Raw genomic sequence first — 22,569 nt, 5'->3', positions numbered from 1 at the left:
AAGAAAATAATTTGGAACTTAAAATTTAAAAAAAATGAACACTGAAAACTATCTTTACATGTAATTGGAAAAAAATACTATGAGTTTAGATTCATATATAAAAGACAGTTTTATATGTCTGAAATATACTTAACTGAAACCCACCAGTTTTCACTAAAGCCTTTGGCGGAGCACATGATCACATAATATTATTCTTTGGGTGATGTTTAAATCACCACTGTATAAACCATAGAATATTTAACACACTCATTCTAAATCAAAATTAAAAAGAACAAACAATAGTCATTGTATAAGATTCGATTTTTTTTTTAATCTGAACAGAAAGTAAATGAGAAGTAGATAATTTTCTAAGAGAAGTGGTAAAAACATTGTTATGTCTCATGGAATGAGTACATCAAGTTTCACTTTAGTAGCCAGTGATCTGCAGAATTATGCAGGAACAAATATATAAAATGCGTCTTTCTGAGCCCTGGTCTGGATAAACTGATTATGCTAATTATATTGATTATGCTCAGTTGAAGTTCTCATTAAGTTAATATTTGTAACTTAAGGGAAGTGTGCAGAAACGTTATTTGAGGGGCAATCAACTTCTACATCAGGATACAGTAATTAAACATAATGATCCAAATATAATAAAAAGGCATTCAGAATTCACACATGTAAACTAGACCCTAGGACGCGTATAATTTCTCCCATGCCCACACTGTTTTATGATAAAAGATCATTTTTTAAAACATGAAATCATGGTAAGAGAATGAGAGACCACATTACCTATTCAGTGCAATACCCTTACACAAGGCATTCATTCCTATGATACCTTGGATTTGAGATTACAGAATCACCAGACTTCTAAGGAATGGTTTACTAGGATACACAAATTTGTTCAATTCTTTTTTTAAAAAAATCTTGAATAGTGGAGCTTGATTTCTAAGGACCTTCCCAAATACTGAAAAGGTAAGGCAGGTAAATAACCTCCTTTGTGTACAAGACAAAGTAGATGTCCCTACATCTGTAAAAATAACCCCCAAACCAACTCAACACTGTAAAGGGAAGGGGCACATTTGTTGTTTAGAAAAGGAGAAGTCAGAGAGGCTTTCAAGAAGTCAAAAGCACTCTGAGACATGAGGAATGAGTGTAAATGTGGCAGCTAAAGAAATCTGTCACTGTGCAACTAACTGCTATTATGCGATGGTGTGAAAGATTTTCATAATACACTATGATTTTTTTTGTGTGTTCCCCAGTACCTTGGGATAGACAAAGAAAACCCAGGACTGTCTCATTAGAATAGGAAAGGTGATGACCCCAATTTTAAACAGGGCTCTTCACTGAAGGAAAAGGAAGGTCCACAAAAGTCAAATTAGCTGACTTCAAATGGTTTACATCCCAGGATGAATCAGGTTACACTGATTTAAGCCCAATTTAATTTAGGCAGGTTTTTAACCACAAGAATAAGGACATTCTTAGTACATATTAATAATTAAACCAACATATACACAATTAGCAATATCCTACATAATAGTAAATGTTTTTAACCGCTTGTTTTGGATTTTTCTATACCTACAATTAATTGTTTTTAAACAAGCTTAATAACTGTATTTTACAATGTACTTTGTATTTCCATGGGTACTCTGAACTTATTTCAAAAAAGCAGCTGTAATTCTTCACATTTTAAGAGCCAAACTCAATTGTGTCTTCAGTTATCTGCTTGAACTCATAATTGCCTCTCCCATCCATATGTAGGTAATACTGTAGGAAAGAAGGAAAATACATTAATTGGGATAAAGTCTCCCTTTTATTTGCAAATCTTTACTTATTACAATAAAATTCTTGCATATTTCATGTCACTACAATTCAAACTTTAGATGTAGATGATTCTGCAAGTTAAGTTTATACTGAGAAAGAGTGTACTGAAAAGAGAGAAAACTTTTTCAAGTCAACTTAATTACTGCTTTATCTTGAAGACAGTGCCAAAAACAAAGCAAATAAACAAACAAACAAAAAAAAAAAAACTCAAACCAACATTCAGATTTTGCCTCTAAGAAAGTAAAGGGAAAGTTCTCAAGAACAGTGGCAAAATAAAACAAAACAGATAGAAAGCTCATTTCTATTTTGAAATTTTAAATGTCCCCTACAGACAGGGCTACAAAAGAAATAAAAGAAGTATCAATAGGTAAGGAGATATTTGTTATGATTTGCAGTGTGTTTTGTTTATTTCTAAATGTAAAATAATAGATTACTAGATGAGAAACTAAAAGGGCTGAAGGAACATTTCTTTTGAGTAGATTAACAGTGTTTCTTGAAGGAATATAAGAAATTCTTCAAGGAAGAAATACAAATGACTGATAAATAGCAGAACCTATTAGAAAAGCAGTCTTACTTAATTTTTTTATTTTTCACGATCTCATATTTTGGTTAATTTTGATTTTTCAGGATCTTGGATTCTCTCCTCCCTTAATATTGCCTTGTCTTGCAAGTAATGTCTTACTTCATTACTCATTGAGAATCAGGGTGTGAAACTCCTTGGCCGTTCAATCTACAACTTATCTATTCCTTTTCTAAACCTTTCCCCCCATTAAAAAAAATTGCTTCTAATATTTATAAACTACAGGTATACACAAAGGTTTCAGTATATTTTACAGAAACTTTGATTTGAATAGTTCTCTCTTCAAGAAAAAAACAGACTTTACAATTCCATTATATGTAATAGAAATGTTTCATTTTTATCATGATATTCCCATCTCCTAGCACAGTGACTTATGCATAATATGAACTCTATGTTAACACAAATAAAGTAATGTGGGATTGTATATATAGTTTTTGTAGTTACTGTTTCCAAAAACACAAGATCACTAAAAAGAAAATCCACAGCATTTAATAAATAATAATGAAATGATTATATCTCAAGGAATTTTATAGAACATTTTAAAAGAATGAGAAAGGTGAAATAACTCAAAATATCTGAAACCATTTTTATTTGGAAACAAGAAATTAAACAAAAAATCCAAAGTGAACTAAAAACAAAAAATACAAACCTCATGATGTTTCCAAAGGGATTTTCTATGAGACACAGTAAAAAGAGTAATGCCAACCTAAAATCAAGAAAAACAAAATATTTATAAATGATATAACTTCATTAATAAATTACATCTGCACAGCGTCTGGATTTTGTAAGTATAAGCCTACTACCAGTTCAGCTCTCTGTGATATGGAGATCAAGCCAGACAATTTTTCTGGCCCTATAAAGTGAGGAAGTTGGATCAGACAATCTCAAGATCTCTTTCCAGCTCTCCTGTTGTACTGAAAACATAATCATAATAATATCTAACATCAATCCTAATGATACACAGATCTTTATAATTTATAAAATTTTTTCCTCAAAAGAATAAGTGATACGAATATTATTATTCCCATTTAACAGCTGAAAAAACAGGCCCAGGGAAATAAAGTGATGTATTCCAAGTCACAAGAGTCACTAAGGGGCCAGGGCTTGAACTTAAGTCATCAGATATACACACAATACCAATCTCTTTTCAGTTCACACTGACTATTGCTAAAAGTGACCCTCTCTTCCAATAAAACCTAAGGCCAAATAAATCCTAAAGTGTCAGGTCATAATCTAGTAAATGTAATAAGTCCTTTCTATTACATTTCTAAAGACCTCGTAAATAATTTTCACTGAAAAACAAACTTCAAATCCAGTTATTTTGTTTAAATCTTTTGAGAACTATTATTTCATCAGTGAAAATTCTTCCAACTGATACAAGCTTTATCCTTAATTTAAAAATACATCAAATTATGATTTCTCCGTTCAGTGTAATAAAGTATAAAAGCTATTAGCACGCCCTCCAACCCCTTCCCCTAAAACTTAAGTAGGATCATAGTTTAAAGTTGAAAGGGATCTTAAGAGATCACTTTAGTCCAATCCTTTTATTGTTTACAGATGAAGAAACTGAGGCCCAGAGAGAGACCGAGTAACATTCATAGAGAGGAGTAAGAATCCAAATCCAGAACCTCCAATAATACCAAATCCTGTGTTCTTTCCACCACATCATAAAAACAAATAAATACCTAAATAGTAACATAATATAGCCTACCTATGAATAACTGATTCCTTTGATATTAAAACTTTTTTTTAATAATAGTGGTAATGCATATACCTGTCATACTGTGTGGTGATAATGGAGTAAAAAAAAAATCTCAATGGATTTTAAAGTTAAAGGATCTGTGTTTGAAATTATGACTTTGTAACTTAGTATCTGTGAAACTAAAGGGCACATTTATACTGGAACTATAGAACTTGTATATATGGCTTTTATTAAACTCAGGGAATAGGGGCAGCTAAGTGACGCAGTGGACAGAGCACTAGCTCTGAAGTCAGGGAGACCTGAGTTCAAATCCAGTCTCAGACACTTAACACTTCCTAGCTGTGTGACCCTGGGAAAGTCACAACGCCAAATATCTCAGAAAAAAACAAATAAATACATAAGTGAATGAGTAAGTATGTAATTCAGGGAATAGAATAGAGATTTTAAAAGTTTTTCCTGAGACAGAGATATAAAAAACCAAGACTACTCTAAAGCAGTCAATAAGGAAGGAAGTGATATGGGTGAGAGGAAGAAGTTATTCATAATGACAATTTAAGGCAACTCTAAATTTTTCTCTGGTAATTAATCTTAATTTTTTTAAAAGAGTTCCCAAAAAAGTTCAGTTTAATAAGTTGAATATACAACTAAGGAGGTATGACATAAGGGCAAAAAATTTACAAATTTAAAGACATTAAGATAGCAAATCCTCTTTTTTTTATTCTTTTGTATGTGCTTTCTGTTAGAATTCTGATTAAGTCACCATCTTCTACATTCTACATATATAAAAAGATAGTCTGTCCTTTGGAGAGTAATTTTATTCCTGGTTATCTCCTCTTTGCATGCCTGGTGAGACATATCTGGAGGTAACCACCATCTGATGGCTCAATGGGCAGCAAACGATGAAGGGAAAGAAAGAAACTTTTCTAACTCACAGTCCTCACAGGCTAAAATCTCTGACCCACTTCTGGGGGTGAAGGCACAATGAGAGTACAAGGAACAGCCCAGTTCTCCCAATATTCCCCTCCTCTCAGCTTTCAATCGAATTCTAGGGTGGCAAAGCCACCAGAGGGCTGAGATGAGACCAGAGACCCAAAGGAAAGGTTTGTGATGAGGCTGGTGGCTAGCTTGGAGCCATGTAGTGGCAGCTTCAAGAGCTCTCAAGACAGAGACAGTGAAGGGATCAGGAAACTGGTAAGATTATAGGGCAGCAATGGCGTGGGACAGGGCGCTGTATGGCAACTCTGCTGCCCAGGCCCAATTTCTGGGTCATAGTTCTAGGGCAGAGAGGAACAGGGCTTTGAGGAACAGTATCACTTTCAGTCACAAGGAAACAGAGATCCAACCAGAGGGAAAGTATCACTTCTGGTCCCATAGGAACATGACCACAGCTCTCCCCACATCACACCACCTTGGAAGCACCAAAAACTTTAACATCTCTAGAACTTGCTCTGAAAACAGCAGTGCAAAAAAACCTGAATCTTGGAATAGTGTCCCTCCACTTTCAAGTAAGCAGAGCCCAATTTTAATATAAAGTTCAAAGTCAAGAACTAAATTGGGAAAATAAGCAAATAACAAATAAAGATTTGACCATAAAAAGCTACTACTACAGTGAATTCCTAGAATACAAAAATTCCTGAAATTACTAAAAAAAATCATTTTCAAAATAAAGACTGGCAGAGGAAAAATTGAGGGGGAAAATGAGAGATGCAAGAAAATTATGAAAAGACAATTAACAGCTTGGTAAAAAGAACAAAAGAATAGTCTGGAAAACTCAAGCTTTTGGAGCTACCAAGTTATAGGAGAAGAGAGTTTTGAATATTATATGCCAGAAGGCAAAGGAAAGGAAAGGAAAGGAAAGGAAAGGAAATTTTTTTAGGGTTATTACCAAGAATAACCTTTTCAGCAAAATTGAGTATAATCTTTATGGAGGAAAAATGAACATTTGATGAAATGAACAACTTCCAAGCATTCCTGAAAAAAAAGATCTGAGATGAACAGAAAATCTGACTTTCAAATACAAACTTCAAGAGAAGGATATAAAGATAAATATTAAAGAGAAGTTTTACAGGACTCAGTGTTTCCTTTCCTATATGGAAATATGATATATTTAACTCTTTATATCATTATTAGTACAGTTAGAAAGACTCTACATAGAGGGTACAGAAGTAAATTGATTATGATAAGAGGATCTTAAAAAATGGATGAGAAAGAGAGATGCTTTGTGAGAAGGGGGGAAAAGAGAGGAAGAATGGGGAAAATTATCTTACATAAAAGAGGTGTACAAGGAAGAGCTTTTTTACTGGAGGTGGGAGGGTAACACTTGAACCACAGTCTTATCTAATTAATTCAACACACTCAATTGGGGGTATAGCAATCTATCTTACCCCACCAGGGAAGTAGGAAGAGAAAGGAATAACAGATGGCGTACCCCATTTGGATATTTACAATATCATTCATGAGCTCTACAAAATTATCAACCTAAAGAACTCAAGCAGTGGAAAATTGCTGTAGTTTGTGGTTGCCTTGGAAGGGTAAGACCAAATGATATTGAGGGCCTTATATTATGCAGCCAGACAAAAGAAGGGGTAGAAAGGTTATAATAAAAGGGAGGGAAATTTAAGGGAGAGAGTATTCAGAAGTAAAATATAGTTTTTGAGAAGGGAAGGGGTAAAAAGAAGAAGAGAGAAGGAAGGACAAAACAGAAGAAAACAAAATATAGAAAAATGTACAGTAAGTATTCATAATTGTGAATGTGAATCAGATGAATTTATACACAAAACAGAGGCAGATAAAATGAATCAGAAATCAAATTCCAGCAATTTGTTGTTTACCAGAAATACACTAGAAATAGAGAGGCACATATAGTTTTAAAAAGGGGTTGGAGCAGATCTATTGTTTCAGCTGAATTCCATTCCGCTAAAGGCACCACAGACAAAGAAGTGATATCGATACTAAATATACATGTACCAAAAGGCATAGCATACAAATTCTTTAACCAAGAGCTTAATGAGCTACAGGAGAAAATAAACAGTAAACTATACTAGTGGGGGACTGCAACTTTTCTCCTCTCAAAGCAAGAGGAATCTAATCTCTCTCTCTCTCTCTCTCTCTCTCTCTCTCTCTCTCTCTCTCTCTCTCTCTCTCTCTCTCTCTCTCTCTCTCTCTCTCTCTCTCTCTCTCTCTCTCTCTCTCTCTCTCTCTCTCTCTCTCTCTCTCTCTCTCTCTCTCTGTGTGTGTGTGTCTCTCTCTCTCTTTCTCACACACACACACAAACACACACACAATGAAAAGAATTTTAGAAACATTAGATATGACAGACTTCAGGAGAGAAAGGAGCTTACATTTTTCTTGATATACATTACACCTTCACAGAAATGACCCATGCATTAGGGCAAAAAAACTTACAGAAAATAGAAGAAAATTTAACTGCACCCTTTTAAGGTCATAATACAATAAAAATAATATTGGAAACAAAGATAAAAATTTAATTGAAAAGAAAATAATCTAATCCTAAAGAATGAATGGGTCAAAGAATAAATCATAAAAACAATAAAAATTTCACCAAAGAAAATGACAACATTAAGACAACAATAACAAAATCTGTGAGATGTGAACAAAGCATACTTGTACTTGGGAAAAATTTATCTCTCTAAATGTGTATATTAATAAAAGAGAGAAAGGGCAGATCAATGAATTAAGACATGCAACTAAAAAAAACTAGAAAAAAATTTTAAATTCCAAATTAAATACAAAATTGAAAATCTTGAAAAATCAAAGGAGAGATCAATAAAAGTAAAAAATCAAATCAAATAATTGAACTAATGAATAAAATTAGGACCTAGTTTCATGGGAGGAAAAACAATAAAACAAATAAACCATTAGTTAATTTGATAAAACAAAACAAAAGAAATTATCATTATCAAAAATGAAAAAGGTAAATGTACCAGCAATGAAGATGAATTAAGGCAATCATTAAGAGTTGTTACCCAATTACATGGCAATATAAAACTGACAACCTAAGTGAATGAATATTTACAAAACTACAAACAAACCCAGAATAACAGAAGAAGAAATAGAATGCTTAAATAATTCAATCTTAGGAAAAGAAACAAGCTGTTAACAAGTTCCCTAAGAAAAAAATACCAGGTGAATTCACAAGTGAATTCTACCAAATTTATTCCAATAGTAAATAAACTACTTGAAAAAGTAATAAACTACTTGAAAAAGTAGGTAAAGAAGGAGCCCTATTAAATTCTTTCTATGACAACTACTGTTTTGATATCTAAACCAGGAAGAGCAAAAATAGAGAAAAAAAACAAACTACAGGTCCTTTTCTCTAATGAATACTAATATAAAATTTTAAAACAAAATTCTAGACAGGAGAGGCTGGTTCAGTATTAGGAGAACTATAAGCATAATTAACTACTGTAACAGCAAAAACAACAAAAATAATATGATTACATGAAAAAATGCAGAAGCTTTTCACAAAAAATACCCAAAGAAAAAAAAAGTATAGGAATCAACAGAATTTTTCTTAAAATTATAAGGAGTATCTATCTAAAACCAAGTGCAAGAAATCTTACCAAGATTAGGGTGAAGCAAAGATATACATTATAACCTACTGTTATTCAATATTGCATTAGAAATACTAGCTATAAAGGAAGGTAGGTGGCAGAGTGGATAGAATACCAGACTTGGAATCAGGAGTACTTGAGTTCAAATCTGACCTCAGACAGTTATTAGTTATATGACGCTAGACAAGTCATTTAAAAAGATTGCCTCAAAAAAAAAATTAACAGAGTCGCTAGCTATGGCAAGAACAAGAAGAAAAAAACTGAAGGAAAAAATAACTAATGTTCTTGTCAACATGATTAATATGGAAATGTTGTGTATGACTTTACATGTATAATACCATATTCCTTGCCTCCTCAAGGGATGAGAGGGAGGTAGGGGAAGGAAGAGAATTTGGAACTCAAAAAACAAAAACAAACAAAAAAAACACCCCCAAACTCTAAATCTTACCTTCCGGCAATGACTGTAAATGTAGCCTTCTACATCAACACTAACAGCACTAGTACATTCATCTAAAATGGCAAACTGAGGTTTATGATAAAATAATCTTGCCATCTGAAATAGAAAACAAAAATATTATCAGAAAAAAAATCTAAATTGTCACACCTTACAACAGTACAAAGTACACTTAGTTTAAGGTATTTAAATGTAATTACTTTTTAAAACAGACAACAGTAACACACATTTGTAAGATGTACCCCAAAAAAATGTTAATGGGACAGCTAAATGGCACAGTGGAGCAGCTAGATGGAACAGTAGATAGAATACTGGTTCTGCAATCAGGAAGACCTGAGTTCAAATTCAGCCTCAGACCCTTAATATTTACTTCATTTACTGGGTAAGTCACAACCCCAATTGCCTCACCAAAAAGAAAAAAAGTTATTTGTTTCCAAGAATTAAAGATAGGTGCTTTGGCACTGAACATGAATGCATTTTTTAAAAGCTTTTTATTTTCAAAACATATGCACAGATAATTTTTCAACACTGACCCTTGCACAGTCTTGTGCTTCAGATTTTCCCCTCCCCTAGATGGCAAGCAATGCAATATATGTTATACATATTAAATATATGTTAAATCCAATACATGTAAACATATTTTGGGGGATTTTTTTATTATAGCTTTTTATTTACAAGATATATTAATGGGTAATTTTTCAGCATTGACAATTGCAAAACCTTTTGTTCCAACTTCCCCCCCCCCCAATGGCAGGTTAACTAATACATGTTAAATATGTTAAAGTATAAGTTAAATACAATATATGTATACATGTCCATACAGTTATTTTGCTGTGCAAAAAGAATCATACTTTGAAAGAGTGTACAATTAGCCTGTGAAGGAAATCAAAAAATGCAGGTGGACAAAAATAGAGGCATTGGGAATTCTATGTAGTGGTTCATAGTCATCTCCCAGAGTTCTTTCCCTGGGTGTTGCTGGTTCAATTCATTACTGTTCTATTGGAACTGATTTGGTTCATCTCATTGCTGAAGAGAGCCACGTACATCAGAATTGATGTGTAAACATATTTATACAAATCTCTTGTTGCACAAGAATAATTAGCTCAAAAAGGAAAGAAAATGAGTACAAAAACAAAGTGTAAGCAAACAACATCAAAAAGAGTGACAATATTACAGTGTGATCCACATTCAGTTCCCACAGTCTTCTCTCTGGATATAGATGACTCTCTTCATCACAAAATCATTGGAACTGGCATCAATCATCTCATTGTTGGAAAGAGTCATTGAACATGAATATTTTTAAAGTAATATTTTATTACTTACCCATAGCATTTGAGGAGCCCTTTGTAAAGGGACAAATGCACAGTTTTTTCAAACATTTACCTACAGAATATCTCTGCAAATCAATTAAAATCTCAATTTGGGCTTAATTTAAAATTTATGATGACAGCATATTTATCACAAAGATAGTCTGCTTATTCAAATAATGATTACAACATTATAGCGCATTTCTTTAATCTGTTTTGAATGTTTTTAAAAATACTCCTTCGTTTCCTCATCTGTGAAATGGGGATCATACTACCTGACATATGTATATTTCAAAGTCTTATTATGAAATTTAAATGGGATCATGTATATAAAACACTATATGAACCCTAAATTCTATGTAAAATCAGCCACCACTACTTCAATTTGTGGAAGAAAGTCTTTGCAGAGATATTTTTAGCTTTGATCTAAGAAAATATATCTTAAAAATTAGAGCTTTCCCAAAGCAGAATAGGTTGCCTTGGGAAAACATGGCTTGCCCTCATTGGAAGATCTGCACAAAAAGTTTGAAAACCTTGTTGCCCTTGCTGTAGGGAGCACTTTGCTTCTAGTATGGGTTGGGTTAGATGGTCTCCAAGTTCCCTTCTAACATTCTATATAAAGGTTTAGAGACTGAGGTTGTAAATGGGAAGAATAATTGCTGGCTTTGCATTAAAGACTTCTCATGGAGAAGAGGGATGCTCACTGCTGCTAAGCACAAAACTGGAGGCAATGCATTGAAGTTAGAGGTAGGCATATATTGGCTACATATAAAGAAAACTTTGTTATAATAGCTCACATTTATAATGCTTTAAGGTTTAATTTAAAATTTTGTTTTTAAGCATTTTACTATCATCTTTCTAGAGCTGATACCCAGTAAAACTGTCCTTTTTGCCATTATTTATACAAGTCACGCTCTGTTTCCTAACTGTATTTTTACTGGCTATCCCCCATTCCTGAAATGCTAAGCACCTTCATCTCCATCCTTGCTTCCCTGATTCCTTTAAGTTTTGCCTAAAATCCAATCCTTTTCAAGAAGTCTCTCCCAGTTCTCTTTAATGCTAATGATTTGTCTGTTTCATATACCTCATTTGTCCTACATATGTATCTGTCTGTACAGAGCTGTTTCCATGCTGTGTCTTCCATTGGACTGTGACCTAGTTGAGAACTGGTCCTAATTTCTAACATAGTCTGGCATAGTATGCACTTAATAAATCTTTAAGGAACGGTTGATACTACTTCCCTCAAGCTTGAACCTGACATAAACATAGCTCACTGTGAATTTCTTTTACTATAGTATATGTCTGTATTTCTATCTCCAATCTGTTGTTCTCCCTTTTGCTTTTTTTTTGGAGGGACTCTGTTGTGGATTTCTACTCCTCTAATGATTGCTGGTCTGTAGAATGTAAAATTCTGCCATTTGTTTCCTCTTAACTTCTCTCAAGGTTTTGAAGTGTCTCCTGCACCATTCTAAGCCTTCCTTTTCTAGTTCGACTTACTCTAGGGAATCCAGTCTTTTGTGTTTCTTTCTTTAGTGAATATTTTTAGTGTGTTTTTCCCCTCTTATATTTCCTGTTGCATGCTTTCTGACTCTCTTCTTTGACAGTAGATTTATCCATGGGATGAACCTTAAAACTTGTCTCAGCCTCCTTCCACTATAAAGAATTTCCTTTCCACTGGCCTCGGTTCCAATTCTAAGCAATTTGTGGGAAGCAAGGCTTGGCTTCAATGGCAGTCTCTTTTCCCTCAAGTCTACTACAGCTCCATACAATAGCCCACTGTTAAAAGTTCCTTCTATTTCTTAGTTCTCTAGCTGAGGGTCTGCCACTTTTTTTCAGGGTTGGAGAAGCGTGGACTAGATAGTTTCCTAACATAGAGTTCCTTAACCTAGTTGCCACGCCAAGAAAAATCACAGTTATCTATCCCATTTTCTTAGTTCTTTCCTCTCCCCAGAATTAGCCAGGCAGAGTTGAGGTCTGCTGCTTTTTGCAACAATGTCAGGGCAAGGACACAGATTAAGGGCAGTGTGCTAGCAGATATTGCTGCAGAAGAGAAATACCTGAATATATCTCAAAACAGAAGCATATCAGTTGGTTTCTGCTCTCTGACTAAGCAACAGAGGCCAAAAGGAGGGGAAAAGAAGGGAACTGAATAAATGACAGAGATTAAGGTTCTCCACCATTAGGCTGTCACTTGTGTAGCACTCAGATTTTTTCCTGACTTGTGGATTCAGGGTAATCATTTGATCACTGGAATATAATTCTTTTTCTAAGTTTTTTGAGAGCTAGTGGGTACCAGAGGAAAATGTCTAGCTCTCCATCTTGTTGGTCATGTGACATCTGCCTTTTAGACATTTCAAAAGATGTCACAGAAACATCTTTTGTGGTTGTTCTGGAAGACTGAGTCTTCCTAGTCTCAAACTGACTTCTTTCAACTTTTAAGAACCTAAAGGAAAAAAAATACTTCACCACTCCCCAAATAAAATATATTCTCAGTTTACCCTATGTTATCTAGACATAGTTGGTTCTCATTTTCTATTTAAATTACAACTTTCACATCTTGGATTTTCTGCATTTCATTTTCTTTAACATTATTCATATTGTTATTATTCAGTTGTGACTGCACTTCAAGACCCTACTTGGGATTTTCCTGGCAGAGATCTAAAGTGGTTTGCCATTTCCTTCCCCAGTTCATTTTACAGATGAGGAAAGTGAGCCAACAGGAGTAAGTGACTTGCCCTAGGGTCACACAGCTAATAAGTGTCTGAGGACATTTTTGAACTCAGGGAGCTGAGTGGGCCTGACACCTTGCTTAGCACTCTATCCACACCATTCATTTTTAATTTGCTTTTATATGATGAAGTTACCTTTAAAACAAAATTAACAGACTTCTTTTTTCTTAAACCTAATAATCACATGTGAGTTAAAAATCTGTCCTCAGACACTTACATAGCTGTATGACCCTGGGCAAGTCACTTAATCTGCCTACTTCAGTTTCTTCATCTGTAAAATGGAGAAAATTATAGTTCCTCCCTCTTAGTACAGAAAATGCTTTATGAATATTGATTCTTTTTTCCTTCAGTTTGCCATCTAAAACCTAAGTTGCCTGTACCTGAGTGTTTTTTGGCACAATCAATCCACCAACAGGCCCTGTTACATGCATACATACATTTACATTCATTCTCTCCTTCCCCTCCCTCTCTTTTTTTTCCTTCTCTCCCTCCCTCTCCCCCCCTGTCCTTCCCCCGCCTTTGCTTAGAAGCATTTTTTGGAGTTTGATACATATGTAGTATTCAACACTGATATAAAATCTTTCTGCCTCTTAACAGATTCACCAAACTATTCATTGTAATAAATTCACATTTGGCAAAAGGCAAGCTTCTTTGACTTATCATTTCTATACTGGAACTTTAGATATTAAAATAAATAAATAAAAGAATCCACTAAATTCTGCACAGATTGTATCAGATTCTTTCTGTTTTTCCTCTGAGGCAATGGGGGTTAAGTGACTTGCCCAAGGTTACACAGTTAAGAAGTATTAAGTGTCTGAGACCAGATTTGAACTCAGGTCCTCCTGACATCAGGGATGGTGCTCTATCCACTGTGCCACATGGCTGCCCCGTGTATCATATTCTTTTAATTGTGATTATATGTGTCAAAAATTCAAACTCTTCTATACTGGACTGGGGGGGAAGAGGGGAATAGGGAAGGTTAAGATTTGTTTAGACTTGTGATTTCACTGGTGTGTGGAAACTCTTTCCAAATATGAAGATATGTAATTTTATCTTCTATCCGAGAATTCTCTGGAACATTGAGAGACTAAGTCACTACAGCTAGTTGTGTCAATGAGAAGACTGGAACTGGTTTCCCTTTTTTTCCAAAGCCCATATTATGTCCACTAAGAAATAATACCTCTAATTAGGATAAACTTTGGAAATGTTTATGTAGAGTACTAATATTAGATCTAGCAACAATAGGACTCACAGAAAAAAAAATGAAATTTGTAAGAGTAAGAAAAGAATAAAAGAACAACAATCAAATCCAAGGAGTGTAGGAAATCAGAAAAAAAAAAAAAACTGTGATTAACTTTCATTCTGGCTATTATAACACCATAATTATGTATATCTAGCCTACCTCCAACCTCCTCTAGCAATATTTTTAGAACATGATCCTATAAGATACTAGCCTCAAGACTGTTTCTCTTATTGTCTATGTTTTAGAATTCTCTATTTCAAACATGTAAACATTATTCATCAATGGGTACCAGTTATATTATATTCTTAACTTTATTAATAAAAATCTTTTAAAATAATTATTAAAACAAAATTATATTTTTGATCATAAAAATGTTTATTGCTGTGAAGTCTCGGTTAGCTCCCTGGAGGCCTCAGGATCAGCCAGAGTAAAAGTAAAAATCCTAGGTCTTTAGGGGGAGAAGTGAAAGAAGCAGGCAAACTCCCCCAAGCCTGGATTCTCCATTAAAGTCACCAACTTCTCACCTCCTGTCCAACAGCAAAGCCACTCTCTAGCCACTCTCTGGCCCCTCTCTTACCCCACCCTCAAATCTTAGCCTAAAATTATCTTAACACCAAACATTCAGTAAGCACCAAACAGTGAGAAGAGCCATTTATCCAAAGCATATGCTAATAGAGTCATCGTGGAATAGGTAATTAACCTTAAGTACTCCATTGTCTGATTCAAGCACACCTTTTTCAGAGTTTTCAGCCCTTTACTTATTGCAGTACAAACAGTAACTTTCAGAGAACAGCTAAGAGAACATTCATCCAATATTTTCTGGAAAAGAGACATACCGCCATTCTTTGTTTTTCTCCACCACTGAGTACGTCCATCCAGTCCTGAACACTGTCCCAGCCTCCTTCCCGTTCCAAGATGTGTCCCAACTGGACATTATCTAAGTAACCTTTCAACACCTTTGAAAAAAAATCATTATAGATTATACTTGCTATCCAATTGGTCTACTTCATCTTTCCCCTTTTAGAGGATGGAATAGGAGCACTCTTCTATTGCCAAAGATATCTTTAATTTTTAAAAAATACTTTCCATTTTATCTACTGTCACATCAAAAATATGTTAAGCAGCTTATAGAATAATGGAACAATATAATGCACAGTTAAATGAAGAGTAAGGGGATGAGAAAGCAAGGAGCAATAACATTTCTAGATAACCAATTTCAGAGTTAAAGCTAGAATATTAAAGTATAAAAAGGGTCACTTTTTAAAATAAAAAGCTTGCTCCCTGACAGAGATGACAAATTGGAATGAACTACTTAATGTCAAGAATGAAAAAAATAAAGCAAAGACTGTCAAGTACTCAAATTTTTGCCCTACTGAATATGCATGAGATAGGTAATTTGACCTCAGGACTACTGAAGCAATAACCAAATGAGACAAAGAATCAACAACATCATGTTTTTAAATAAGACTAGGATATAAACACAGTCTTATGAAGATGGCAGAGTAAAGGCAGGAACTCACCAAGCTCTCCCCCAAACTGCTCCAAATTTCTTTAAATAATGGAGCTAAACAAATTTCAGAGTGTCAGAACACACAAAAAGATGAAGTAGAACTATTTCCCAGCTGCAGACTACTTAGGTCAACGGGATAGGCATCCAGCATGCAGTCTCAGTGAAGGTTGTGCCAGCACAGCCCTGGCCCCAGGCCCACCCTGGACACCAGCAAAGCCCTCTAAGTTAATGGCACTACTGATGGCTTCCAGGCTTCTCAGCTCAGAGACCAAACACATGACTTGGGAAGATCAGCAGGAAAGATTGTCAGTAGGATGAGAGACACTTGGGAAACCAGCAAACTAAGAGAGGGCGTAGGTGGTGGTGAGAAGGCCTAACTCAAAGGTCTTTCTATTAGCACTACCAAAGGACTCCTCTGTTGCTTTAGCATATTAGAATGTACAGCTACAGTGAAGCAGGGACACTCCTCACAGTTCCAGGGCAGCAAGGAGGGCTTGTGGTCAGATTGTCCTGGAAGATCTCTGAGAATAGCTACACAAAAGCCCTGAAGCTTGGGACAATGCATCTCCTACCCTGGTAACAGAGCCTTATTTGAACCAAGAGTTAAAAGTCGAGTAGTAGGCTAAGAAAATGAATAGAAAACAGAAAAAGATTCTGCCCATAGAAAGTTACTATGGTGTCAAAGAAGCTCAAAATACACACTCAGGAGGAATCCAAAACCTCCAAGAAAAGTAAGAATTGATCTCAGACCATGGAAGAGCTCAAAGGGAATTTTGAAAATCAAGTAAGAGAGATAAAGGAAAAATTAGGAAGGGAATTGAGAGTAGAGTAGTATAAAGGAAATGCAAAAAGCTAATGAGAAGAATGCCTGAAAAAGCAAAATTGATTAAATGGAATAGGAGGTACAAAAACTCAATGAGGAACATAATTCCTTAAAAATAAGAATTGAGCAAATGAAAGCTAATGACTTTATGAGAAATCAAGATACAATAAAGCAAAGCAAAAAGAATGAAAAAATAGAAACAATGTGAGCTATTTCGTTGGAAAAACAATGGACCTGAAAAACAGATCCAGGAGGAATAATTTTAAAATTCTTGATCTACCTGAAAACTATGATCAAAAAAAAGGGCCTAGATATATATATTCTTTCAAAAAATCATCAAGGAAAACTGTCCTGATATTCTAGAATCAGAAAATAAAATAGAAATTTAAAGAATATGCTAATCACCTCCTAAAAGAACCCTCCAAAATACACATTCCCAGGAATAGTAAAGCCAAATTCTGAAAATCCCTGGTCAAGGAGAAAATATTATAAGCATACAGAAAGAAACAATCCTCACTCAGGATAAACACGTTCTTACCTGATCAGAAATCCCCTTCCTTTTCTGGTCCTCTTTTCCATCTGGATAAATCACCTGGTCTCGAAGTGTTCCAAGAGTCATATAAGGTCTCTGATTTATGGCAAAGGTCAACAGAAATAAGACAATTATTGCTTTTTTAAAGACCTTCAAATAACAGATTGAAATAACCCTAACAGGGTCTTACCTGGGGAACATAAAACAATTTTCCTCTTTCAGGTTTAGTTAGACGCCCACCAAAGAGAGGCCACAGCTAAAAAAGGAAGGAGAAAAAAGATTCAACCTTCTTTTTTTTAACAGTTTGGCAATCCAAGCCAAAACTCTTCATTTTGAACTTAAACTGAACTTACTTCACCAAGAACACGAAAAAGTGAACTTTTTCCACATCCATTTGGACCACAAATCAAAACATTTGCTCCAGATCGAACCTAAAGTACAAATTAGAGGGATGTCAGCACATTACCACAAAAACATAATCATCAGCTAATGTTTCCTTACTGTTGAATTTTAAGCAACTAATGAGTAAAGAGGATTATGTTTACCCCTTCATATTCACAGTTATGATGCCTAATTCACAGACTTTCTTCTATCTTATCCTCATTTACTTTTCTTTCTTTATCTCTTGTTCCCTTCTTTACAAAGAAGAGAATGTTGAAAAGTGTGCCCAATGCTAGTGATCTCTCTAATAATAACATAACATTCACATAGGTACTAAGGTTTACAATTAATTTTATGTATATTCCTTCATTTGTTCCTCAAAACAACCTCATGACGTTAATGCAATTTGATCCCATTCCCTTACTTCTCTCTATTCTTGGGTAGACTTTGGTATAGGCTCCCATTACCCTTGTACTCAGTAAACAACTGCAAACTTTTAAGTTTTTCTAGCTTGCAGTAGATCCATACGCTGGAAGGCTTCCATGAGCTGTGCTCTTGGAACTAGACTTTTCTATTTAAATCCCTTCCTGAGTAATCAGACTTTTATTTGAGCAGGCAAGACGAGTAATGTACTTCCTCCTTGAAATTCTTGAGGTAAAATATTATTTTCATCAGGATCAAACAACAATTTTGAATACTTCCCTAACTGAAATAAAATTTAGAGCTGGAAGGAGATTTACACATTTCTTCTCCAATTACCCCATTTTAGAGATAAGTAAAGTAGCTTAGAAAAAGAAATTAGTTTATTGTTTAAGATTATCTAGGTACTCTACAAGGAAGCAGAGTTGAAATTTGAGTCCAGATTATCTGACTCCAAATAGTTTTTCTATCTATATAATACACACCTTTCATAGAGGATTCTAAACTCAGTTTCTACAAAATTTATCTAATAATGATATATAGACTTTATCATTTAATACAAAAATGCTCCTGTAAATAATGCAAAAAAGTAATCCTTAAAATAGCCTGCCTTACTAGCCAATTATAATCTTGTAAATTTAGACACTAAATTTATAAACAAAACAAAGAATGTGTATTTTTCCCATTTAGCTGATAGAAAAAAAAATTCACCATTAAAATGAACTTGATATGGGATATCATGACTTTTTATTTATAATTTGTTATTTATAATGCAGTCTTGAGAGTCGTAACAAAAAATGTTGTGGGTGTTTGTTTTTTTAAAAAGGTTAGAACTAGTTGCCTGATAGAATTTTAGTAAAACAAAACTTCAAATGATACTTCAGTAAGCTCAAAAACCTGCCCAGAATCTCATCATGTGTCAGAGATAGAAAAATATAACAGATTTTATATTTATCTTCTAGTTTTCTATTTAATAGTACAAAACTTACTTCAAAATTAAGATCACGAATTAAGATGTCTCCATTTGGTGTTGCTAAAGGAACATGATCAAACCTAAAAAGAAAATTTACACATAAAGGAAAATTTTGTATAAAATACATTAATGTTCATTAAAAAGGAGACCATTATAAAGTTAGTTATGTAAAAGTTTCAATTAAGCTCTATGATGCTTAGTTTTTTGTACATACTTAATAACATTATCTAAATTGATGATTTCTCCTCCACCAGGGATCAAGGGAATGACTTGAGCTCCTTCAGCATCTTAAATGATAAATATCAAAGGTTAGTAATGGATCTTTAAGAACATGAAATTATACAAATGAACTAAATTTTTATTTACCTTTCTCATGTTGAGTCACCATTGTGCGTTCATATTTGCCATTATTCAAGTCCTTTAGTACTTGCATTAATTCTGTAATCCGAGCTGTGAAACTTAAGAAACAACACCACATTTTTAGATTTGTATAGTTCCATAAAATTTGGACAGCTTCACAAAAATAATCTGATTATGAATTGAAGAAAAAATTAAAAACTAAAAGTATTAAGTCAGTAAGTATGTTTATATGAAAAAGTCATGATTTTGGAGACAGAGGATCTGAGGTTTTACTACCTATGTGACCTGTGACAAACTGTTTAACCAACTGAGCTTCAGTTTACTCATTTCTAATATGGTCTGTGAAGTTTCTTTAACCTCTATAGTTATAATCCTATAATTCACTTCATTTTCTCTCCACGTGCCTTGCCACCAAAATTGGTGTTTAGGCTCCTGAGGCTTTACCCTTTCTCAATACCAGAAACTACTGGCCAGGGAGGGCCACAGTCCTAAATAGTGGTTGCTTCAATTCTTCTTCATCCCTACCTCCTGGATTCATTGGTTTCCTTTAACCAAAAATAAAAAGACTTTCCCAGTCATTAGCATCTCTCAATTTACCTTGCATATATACATACTGTTCTTGCACAGCTATTAGCACGTGGCCTCCCCATCAGACTGTAAGTTCTGTGACTTGTTTTTTATCTTTCTTTGTATCCCCAGTGCTTAATACTGTTCCTGGTGCATGGTAAGCATATAATAAATACTGGAGGATTGACCAAACAGCTGTGTATGAACAAAATGGCCCAAGTGATAGTGTTAGATTTTAACTATAGGTCCCCTGACTATACAATCTGACCTCTTTCCACTAGACTACACAGCCTGATTGTAGTTAACAGAGTGAAATGTTATAAAGATAAAATTTTACAAATGTAACTATTAATTAATACAATAATGATTAAGTGATCATATAGAGAGAACGGCATCTTTTCATGTCTGACCCCCACTGCCTTTCTCTGGACTTCTCCATGAGTTTCCAGAAATCTATTCTTTCAGTCCCCTCTAGGTCCACCCTCTGTCTCCTCCAAGAACCTCCGTTTTAAGGAGGTACCCAAGTTAGCCATGTCCTTATTTCCCCACCAGGCCACACTGCTCCAGACTTCATCATATAAGGTACTTTCCTCCCTGCCCCTTTCAGCTTCATTTTATATGCTGTCTCCTCCTTCAGAAGGAAAGCTGCTCATGGGCAGGGATTTTTTTCTTTTTGCTTGTATTTGTATTCCCATTGCTTAGCAGGGCCTAGAAGAAAGTATGTGCTTACTACTATGCCAGGCCATGTTAGAAATCTAAAGTTTAGACAAAGCTTAAGTTTCTGCCTTCGGGGGAGTAGGGAGGAGGCAGGGCAGTAGAGGACAAGAATTTATTAAGAGCCTTGCTAAGTGTTCTACAAATATTATCTTGTTTGCAACTTAAGTCCACAAGTTGATTAAACAGTATTTGGTAGAACATCAGATTTTATAATTAGGACACTTCTGACCTTTGTGAGAGAACATTCAGTACAGTATTAGAAATGACAAATAAGGACACAAAAGGTTGAAAAATGTGTTCATGAAAGGAAGTTGTGGCAATGAATATTCCCTACTCTGCAATAAATTTGCATATTTGTATAATTTGCTTTTTAGTTTTCAATTTCCTATATTACTTTTTGATACAATAGTTTTCTAAGATAGGGAGGTTAGATATTATCAATTGTATTTTACTGATGAGGACTCATAGGATTAGGAAGGGCAATTACCCTTCCCAAGGGAATCAAACTGGAAAATGGCAAGGCTGAAATTAGAACACTCCCTCTTTCCCTACAACACAGATGAGCTTTTTCTTGCCTCTCCCACTAAACTAAGCTACTTGAAGGCAGAAATATTTTTAACTTTTCTTGCATTCCCAGCACTTAACACTGTACCTGGCATGGAATAGGTACCTAATTAACACTTATTGATTGAATGACTATGGCTATTTTTCTTGCAAGGAAAGAGAAAAATTGTTATAACTTAGCAACATTCACTACCAATACAATGGTAAAAATAGATTAGCAAGAGAAATTGATAAAGGAAAATCTGTCTTTGGATAATCAATATTTAAATATTTCACTATGCATATGGAAGATTTGCCTTATTCTGCTTCTGAGTCATTTCTGGAGCTGCAGCCTCTTCATTTAGTGCCCAACCCTCCCCATCTTCACATTTAGAGATCCCAAGCATCCAGCAGACTGAAGCTCAAACCTTATTCTTACTTGTAGTCTTCCTTGATTCCCTGAGCTGGAAGTCATCACTTTCCCCTTTTAATTTCCATATCAATGTGTTTTAATAATTGATAAAGCATTTATCCAATCACTCATCTACTTATTTCTAAAAATGTGTTATACACTCCATTAGACTCAGTTTCTTGGCTTATATACACATTTTCCAATCCCTCAGTACGCTGGCAATCAACAAATATTTGCTGAATAAATTATCTAAATGTTATCAATAACAACATACAGGTAAAAAAAAATTCTGGTATTGTCCATTACGAAGTCCTTACCCAGCTAATCTGGTCATTTCACGACCAGCCAAGACTATTCTGCCCAGAGCTTGAGACATTCTCAGAAGCATTCTTCCACTTTGGTAGTAATCCTTAAGCAGAAACAAAAGTTTATTTTCACCTTCATTGTTTAATTAGATAGGATATAACATATGTTGGCTTACTTCACAAAGTATTTACCTCCAAAAGTTCTGAATGGGAACTCTTAAGATGTCGAGGATGTGATAAATCCAGAAAAGGACGACTAACAACCAAGTAACCAACCACAGTGGCCAGATCTGTAACATAATATTTATACTTAAAATGTTAAAAAATAAATACTTTATGTCTTATTTTATAAATCTCATTCTATCAAAAATTTTTTTCTTACAAATACTTACATTTGGCAATAATGCTATCAACGAATCCCATGGAGAATCGAAATAAGATGAAATTATGTAAGTGTTCCACCTGGCCAAGATAAAAGTGAAACAAACAATGATTATTAACATTTCCCATGTTTTTAAAAAAATGACATGAGATTTAAAACACATGAATAAACAGATATAAATGAGATCAATTCAAGCAAAAGAGAAGCTAAAAAATGGGGAGAAACATGCATCAATTATCTGACAAGGGCCTG

At 34.4% G+C, this 22,569-nt stretch overlaps 1 protein-coding gene across 1 annotated transcript in view; it reads right to left on the bottom strand.

Moving 5' to 3' along the window:
* Positions 1 to 290: 290 nt before the first annotated feature.
* The window catches only part of ABCD3 (ATP binding cassette subfamily D member 3), an 83,082-nt gene continuing 60,803 nt past the window's right edge, over positions 291 to 22,569 (bottom strand). Inside the window, exons 11-23 of the mRNA XM_074262742.1 lie at positions 22,328 to 22,397; positions 22,128 to 22,225; positions 21,948 to 22,039; positions 19,398 to 19,489; positions 19,246 to 19,318; positions 19,048 to 19,111; positions 17,611 to 17,688; positions 17,448 to 17,513; positions 17,264 to 17,353; positions 15,229 to 15,348; positions 9,108 to 9,212; positions 3,033 to 3,089; positions 291 to 1,746 (exon numbers count right to left, since the gene is read on the bottom strand). Of these exons, the coding sequence (XP_074118843.1) occupies positions 1,669 to 1,746; positions 3,033 to 3,089; positions 9,108 to 9,212; positions 15,229 to 15,348; positions 17,264 to 17,353; positions 17,448 to 17,513; positions 17,611 to 17,688; positions 19,048 to 19,111; positions 19,246 to 19,318; positions 19,398 to 19,489; positions 21,948 to 22,039; positions 22,128 to 22,225; positions 22,328 to 22,397 (1,083 nt within the window). The 3' untranslated portion in view covers positions 291 to 1,668. The remainder of the gene's footprint in view (positions 1,747 to 3,032; positions 3,090 to 9,107; positions 9,213 to 15,228; positions 15,349 to 17,263; positions 17,354 to 17,447; positions 17,514 to 17,610; positions 17,689 to 19,047; positions 19,112 to 19,245; positions 19,319 to 19,397; positions 19,490 to 21,947; positions 22,040 to 22,127; positions 22,226 to 22,327; positions 22,398 to 22,569) is intronic.

This window comes from Sminthopsis crassicaudata, chromosome 4, assembly GCF_048593235.1.
Source record: "Sminthopsis crassicaudata isolate SCR6 chromosome 4, ASM4859323v1, whole genome shotgun sequence".
NCBI lineage: Eukaryota > Metazoa > Chordata > Mammalia > Dasyuromorphia > Dasyuridae > Sminthopsis > Sminthopsis crassicaudata.
The sequence above is the reverse complement of the archived record's forward strand: the minus strand, read 5'-3'. Positions and strand labels throughout refer to the sequence as shown.